Source organism: Limulus polyphemus, unplaced genomic scaffold, assembly GCF_000517525.1.
Source record: "Limulus polyphemus unplaced genomic scaffold, Limulus_polyphemus-2.1.2 Scaffold3874, whole genome shotgun sequence".
Lineage (NCBI taxonomy): Eukaryota > Metazoa > Arthropoda > Merostomata > Xiphosura > Limulidae > Limulus > Limulus polyphemus.
The window spans coordinates 47,728-55,367 of NW_013669484.1; the positions used below are offsets into that span (position 1 = coordinate 47,728).

Below are 7,640 nucleotides of genomic sequence, written 5' to 3' on the forward strand. Positions count from 1 at the left end.
ATTGTAAATCACTCGGGGAACATGCAGCTCACATTACACTATCGAATTACATTACCCACAAGCTGCTCACGTGTGTGCCTTGTGAACCATTTCAATTATATTATTATTATTACTTATTATACCTCATCTAGTCTTGAATAACTTAAAAAAGATACATATTTTTAGATTTTAGTTACTTTTCTAATTATACATAAAGAATAAACATGAAAAACAAGAAATAAAGTACTTACCTAATCTTCTTTTTTCTTGCTGTCGGGTTTTCGAAGAGAGTTAATCCTAATTTTTTTATACCATAGATAGTAAAGCACTTAATAATTTTTTATTTATTAAATAATGCACCAAAGAATATAAACTAATAACATGCAAAGAGTAGACAAATTACCTTACTTCTCAAAATTTTACTGGCTTTCTAACTATGCGATAAGAGCCATTACAAATTCATCCAAGGTAGTCGTTAACTTTCCCATGGGAACGAATCTTGCATTGTGAGTGAAATTAACGATATTCTGCGCAGAATACACGTTATACAATACGCCATTTAATAGATGAAAACCTTGAGTTTCTATTGGTTATAGGTAATATATAATGAAACGTGAGAGAGAACTATTCACAAATCCTGAAAGAGAAGATGTGACAGAAGGGGTCTGATTTTCTAATCGATAGCTCTGTAACCAAACAAAATTGAAGACTATAAAAATTATGATTTGTCTGAACAATAACAATTTTATAGAGTAATTTACATTTAATTTCGTACATTTTCAAGGTGTGATGGATGAAAAAGGATGATGACATGCAAAGACAAAATGTGTCACAAGGGTCACATTTTTTTTTTATATTCTCTTGTAAAATTAAGAACTTAAAACCTGTAAACTATTGAAATATGGATTATTAGCTAAGATTTTATGCTATTCTAATTGGTATAACATAAACAAAAAGTAGTTTAATAAAATTTGAATGTAAGACACTAAAACCTTGTGTCATGGGCAGTAAAGGATACCCAGGGCAATAGGGTTAAAGAATTAATTCAAGTCAAAATATGATTTCATTTTTACCTCAACTCAATGGAATTAGTTGATATTGAGCTTCATGAGCTGAATGTGTGTATCTATCTAATTCTCTCTCTCTCTCTCTATATATATATATATAAACCTTAAAAAAAAAACAGTTATTTAAGAAAATTGCAGCAGAGGTTGATAAATTATTATTTGGGATTCAATTAACTCATTTCTGATGAAAAAAAATACTAAATTACAAGACAAATTTTAATTCTAGATAGTATACATTTGAGGTATGAAGCCTGTTTGTTATGTACAGAGAAATACCCTTTCCAGTTATTCATGCCATTCACTTTCTTTCAGCATCTCTTTCTATTAATGTCTCTTGACTCAGAATTTTATTTTTTCTTCTAGACAATGTATCTTCAGCATGAATGCTGTACATATGTATTTTTTATATTCATTATAATTATACCAATTATTACATAATATTTTATGTTTCCATACTGGCTTGTTTAAACAGTTTACTGAGCTTAATATCTTAAAATTTCTTAAATATTACCACAAGAATACAAAATATTGTACAGCTAAAATTTGTGTGCATATGTAGAATAACTGTTAAAGTCCAGAATAAGTTATACATGAAATGTTTCAAAATACATTTTTAAATCTGAACTTTTTTCTTCTCTCACTCTAAAACCATCAAATTCTAATACAATAATAGTTTCAAAAAAGGCTTCACAGCAAAATTTCTCTTCTAGTTCATTTTTCAAATTATGTCACTGTAATTTATTTTATCAGATGTTAATCAACTTATAGAAAATGATGGCTGAATTATGTTGTTTTTTTATACATTTTCTCCAATACGACATGAAACGTTCTTTTAGTATGTTAACAAAGGGAAGATTATAAAGGAAGTATTATAACAATTATTGTGCTGAGCTAAGTAGTTAAATATGTCTCAGCACCAAAAAATGCAAATAATGCATAATTTTCTCATTTTTTTAATGGTTAGTACACAAACTTGTAATTTTATTGCTTAAACCACCAATCCAAAGAAGCCAGGTAAGAATTATGATATTCATAAAGCCCTTCTGGGATGTACAAGTCCTTTGAGATTTTAGTTGTTAATCGTTCTTTATGGAAAAAACAAGTAAAAAAATGTAATAACTTTTTTAATTATGTCAGTATCTTTAAAAAATATAAGTATTTTATTTGTTCAAGAGCTCAAAGCCAAAGTAATACAAAATGGCAACAATTAAAGTAGAAATATTTGTCACACCAAATAATGAATGAATTAGATGTTTGAAGTTACATTAAAAAAATATATATACACACACACACATATACACTTTATGTTACCAATATACCCACCAGGTTCTGGATGGTGTCTGAGGTTATTTTTAAAATGATGACTTGTGAATAAATGAAAGCATACTCCAGGTTGTACTCGACCAGCTCTTCCTTTTCTTTGAACTGCATTGGCCTTAGATATCCGTACTGTGTCTAAACTCTCCATACCTTTACTAGGATCATATCTACAGACAAAACAAATATCATGATTAATCACTTTGACAATATTAACATATTTGTTGTTCTTGAGTCATTGGAGCATACAAGAACAAAAAATATCTTCAATATAAATATTTAACTTGATGAGAAACATAAAACATACTAGGAATGTTTAAGAAAAACAAATCAAAGTGTTAGTTCCAAAACTTAAACAATGTAGTCATTTAATGTATAAGAATAAAAACGTCTTGGAAACAAATTACTGCTACAAAAATTGAAAATAATTTTTTTCTTTGATTGTATACTTTTTGTCATTATAATCTTTTTATGTTTTAATCTTGAAGATTGCAGTCCATCAACAATCCTCAACACACTTGTCAGAATTGGAGTAATTTTGCAAGGAAGAATGGGCGAAAATTACACTATCCCAATGTGCAAAGTTGGTAGAGACCTATCCAAAAAGATTTGCAGAAGTAACTGCTGCCAAAGGTGCTTCCACCAAGTACTGAGATAGGGGAGCTGAATACTTGAATAGTTATGCTATCAGCAAATTTCAATTTATATATTTTCTTTGCAGGTTTAGCTGACATTCAACCTCCTTCGCATCTAACATTGTTAAGTTTGATCATTAGAGTTTTGAATAAAAACAATTTCTTTAAAAAAAATTGTTTACACTATTTGTATTTCATCAAAATGTGACATTACTGGTAGGGGATGAATACTTTTACAAGGCTCTGTATAAAATGGAGCTTTCTGATCAATATTAAAAACAACTGAAATTCTAAAATGAAAGAAAGTAGTTGTAATGTATCACAGAACAAAACTTTGAAGTATATGATAATTTTAAAGTCAAAACGTGATACAATATAACATGTTTTAAACCAAGATTCATGTAATTTGACTGAGTACTTCCTCTGTGAAAGTAAAACAAAAACAAGGGATGTCAATAACAACCCCCATCCAGTATATAAAAGGTTAGCTGATATAATTAACATCAAATAAACAGTTTATTCAAGCAGAGCAAATCAGGTTGTTATAATAAAGAAAGAGGAATTTCTTGTACCTTGATCTTAGTGCCAGTCACAGATAAATAGCTGGACATAATTTGAAAGTGAAAGTAATTTAAAAACTTGTTACAGAAAGAATCAAAGATATTATGCTAACATAGATGTATGATGAGAAATGAAGAACAACATTTGATATTTAAAACAAAAAACCAGTACCAAGTAGTTTAGGCCAATTGCAATGTTACTGATTATACTCACCAAGCTCTTTGTTATGAGGTGATTAACATTCTTTATTTAATATCTGTAACTGATAAGCTTCAAAAACAGAGAGAACGAAATGTGACAGTGTAAAGTGAATTGGTAAAGGTAAACTAACACTAACAATGTAAATAAAATAAAGCTAAGATTTATAAAAATTTATAAACAAATATAAAAATATTCTGGTTTCCAAACTTTTAAAATACATGTACATCTAATTAAAATATAATGACAATTTCAGCTGCTAGTTCCTAAACTAAACTATTTCAACTTTTCAGTGAATACCGAAGCAAGATCTTTACTTGTTCTTTGTATAATTGTATTTTTTTAAACCACTTCTTTTTTTTCTTGCATTAAGTTTCACACAAAAGAAATTTTGTTTGCCTTTTTTCTTTCATCATTCCAGTGTCCACAACATACACCACATCATCAATTGTCACAGATGTTTCAGCAATATTCGTTGACAAAACAATCTTTCTGACACCTTTATCCATTTTGCTGAAAAATGACATGAAAGCAAAATAATTTATGAAAATTTAACTAATATAATGTTTTTCAAGTTATTACCTAAAACTATTTCATATACAATCCATTCCAACAAGCAATGGATACTTGGAAAAACTACACATAAAATCAACAAAATGATTATTTTTGAAATATTAATGGATTTTAAGATATGAATTTTTGTTCTTGCTGTTGTATTCTTTTATTTTAAGCTTAAAGCTTAAATTGAATGTTTTTAAGGTATTTTTCTCATAGATTCCTTGAATTTATAAAACCTTCTTAATAAGCCTTATCTTGATAATGGATATATTTATATCTATAACCATAATACTCATTATTTGTTTTCCTCCCATGGGCTCATAAGTATGTTTGAAGGCTTATAATGCTAATATTTGTGGCTCTTTCCTTGTGGTGAGCATAGCAGAGATAGCCCATTTTTTAATTTGATGGTATTATGAAAAATATATTTTTCTAATAACAATGTGATATTTACTTCACCATGATGTTTAAGATTTTCAAGAAAGTAACAAAAACACTTCAATATTATAAATATTACCTTTTAGAAATAAACATTTACTGTCTTACTTGCATGTAGTTACCGTCTTTTTTTTTATTACAACTCAAAGTATCTGTATTGCTACTCTTACTCACAGGTGTAAGTGAGTTGGTTAATATAGATGATCAGAAACTGGAAATATAAATTTGATGTGGTTTTAGTATTTTTTTATATTTATTCTGATTAAATTTTTAGAAATCAATATTTATGTTTATTGCAGATTTAAATAAATAATTTAATGTAGAAAATGAATGAAACAAGTAACTGTATGGGCAAATAAAAAAAGAAGTCTAGAATTAAAGGTAGGCAAAACAAATGAAGTAATCTTTTTTCTTTTTTTTCACACATATTATTGTGCAATGTTATATTCTTACAAGTTATATTCTGCTTTGCTAGAATTAACTACAAATTATTGTAGTTAGTGCATCATCTCATTCTCAGACCAAGAAAAGTAACATCAAAAGCTTTCAATCAACAGAGAAGAAATTCAGCAATGAAATATACAAAGAAACAAAATCAATACTAAGCTTACAGTAATGTTAGAGATCACTAGTGACTAAAGCACTATCTTTATCAAGTATATACTAACATTAACCATGGCCAACAACATGAAGCTTCAAATAAAAGCTGTTAGCATCAGATATTAGCACTACACTGAATAAAAAAAAATACAACGTACCAAAATAAAATAAAGCATGATGAAATATTCAACAGAACTCCTCACAGGCTCAGCAAAGAAGAAACAATTACAAGTTAAGAACACAACACCTATTAACTAGTTTTCACATATACAAACACACTTTTCTTTTTAAATTTTATTCTTGATCTTCCATATTTATAAAACATAGTTGTTCTAGAATAACCACCAGCCACCAGGTAATCATATTATTGGGAAATTTGTCCAGAAATTGATGATTTGATTGTTCTATAATGACATCTTGGTACACAAATAGTTCATAGACATAAGGTACAGTTCATAGACTAAACTCAGTCCTAAAAACATTTTAGTTCTGTGAAACAGTTTACATAATTACAGAAAATGATTACCTGAAAACAAGGGACTGTTCTTCACTACTTAAAGATGAATGAAGAGGCAAAAGTTTAAACCTAAATAAGTATGAAAAATATATTAATTACAAAAATCATGACTTTTTTCCATTAAGGTATATCAAGTTACTTCTATTCCATTAGTACCCAAGATATTTCTTTTGATATTTTTATCTATTTTTTCAATTTATATATTTCTAGTTTCATTCACATTATCTCTCTAATTTACACGTACATACGTTTTAGTCAATTCTAGCTCCCACATGTTTAAAATCTTTTTTTTATACAAAAGTTTCCATAATTCCTCTACTTTGCACAGCACTTTTCCACATTATTCTTCTATTTTCCTACAACAAAAACCACTATTATAATTCTACCAACCCTTTTCTTAAACCAATCTACAATCTTATATCACCTGTTTATTATCAATATAACTTCTGCAAGTGCTAGGGATAGACAGTGACTTTGTTATTTTTAGTAGTAGTTTCTACAAACCTCCTTGCTTTCTCTCCAAATACTGAATGGTTTCGTAGTTGTTCATACAATGAAGTAATTTCTGCCATTCCTGGTAGAAATACCAAAATAGCTCCTCCTTTTGGATACTTAAAAAAAAAAATATATATATATATACTGTAATGACCAAAAAAGAGAAACTCATAAGTTATTTTCTTGCACATACAAATAGATTTTAGTTTTTTTAACATATTTCTTGTAAAACTGATAAAACTTCCAGATTAGTTGTTAGAGAATGTATGTAATACCTAGTAAAACTGATAAGACTTCCAGATTAGTTGTTAGAGAATGTATGTAATACCTAGTAAAACTGATAAAACTTCCAGATTAGTTGTTAGAGAATGTATGTAATACCTAGTAAAACTGATAAAACTTCCAGATTAGTTGTTAGAGAATGTATGTAATACCTAGTAAAACTGATAAAACTTCCAGATTAGTTGTTAGAGAATGTATGTAATACCTAGTAAAACTACATGCCGTAAAACTATCTCTCTTACAGATTAAGAAACCTTGAAAGTTACATTTTGTGCTAATCAAAAAGAGGAAAAATTTAACCTGCTGATAATACAGTTTCTAAATCAAACACAATTTATACTGCAAAAGATCAAACCAATTTCTCTGTTGAAATCAATGTTTTAGTTCATAAGAAAATTAAAACTGAAATTTACCTAAAACATACAATTTAGCTAATCTCCCGACTATTTGTCAAGACATAGTTGTATTTAATCTCTCTACCTCCTTCTCTAGTTTAATAACTGATACTGCATCATCTACAAACTCTTACATTCAACCATCTGACATAGCTAATCATATGTGTTATGTGCTCTCTAAGAAAGTACCCTAATCTAATCAGCCAGGTATGTTTCTCATAACTGAGAGCTGGATGGAATTAAAAAAAAATAAATGTGTTTATTGTATTTAACCTAGTAAATAAATATATTAATTTCAACTCTCATACCATAATCCTAAAACTTATTAACAAGAATCCTTACATATCTATGAAAGTGGGAATAGAGAAGTGCTTCTCATTCCAGAGGAAGAAGTTAATGGCAGGTGAAACTGGCCATGAAAGAAAATTAGTGTCATGGTACATGTAATCAAGATAACATGTTACTGACCACAGAGATGAAAGGGGGGGGGGGGTCTGGCACCCAAAATCCTGCATTTTGATGCATTTTAGTACTTAAAATTCACTTAAACAAGTTACCCCATTTTTCTTACATCAATGATTATCAAATACATGTGAGA

General features: G+C 28.5%; 1 protein-coding gene across 1 annotated transcript in view; it reads right to left on the reverse strand.

Moving 5' to 3' along the window:
- Positions 1-7,640, reverse strand: part of LOC106470203 (putative ATP-dependent RNA helicase DHX57) — an 83,411-nt gene that overhangs the window by 25,785 nt on the left and 49,986 nt on the right. Inside the window, exons 13-16 of the mRNA XM_013930742.2 lie at positions 6,375-6,481; positions 5,880-5,939; positions 4,157-4,270; positions 2,370-2,533 (exon numbers count right to left, since the gene is read on the reverse strand). Of these exons, the coding sequence (XP_013786196.1) occupies positions 2,370-2,533; positions 4,157-4,270; positions 5,880-5,939; positions 6,375-6,481 (445 nt within the window). The remainder of the gene's footprint in view (positions 1-2,369; positions 2,534-4,156; positions 4,271-5,879; positions 5,940-6,374; positions 6,482-7,640) is intronic.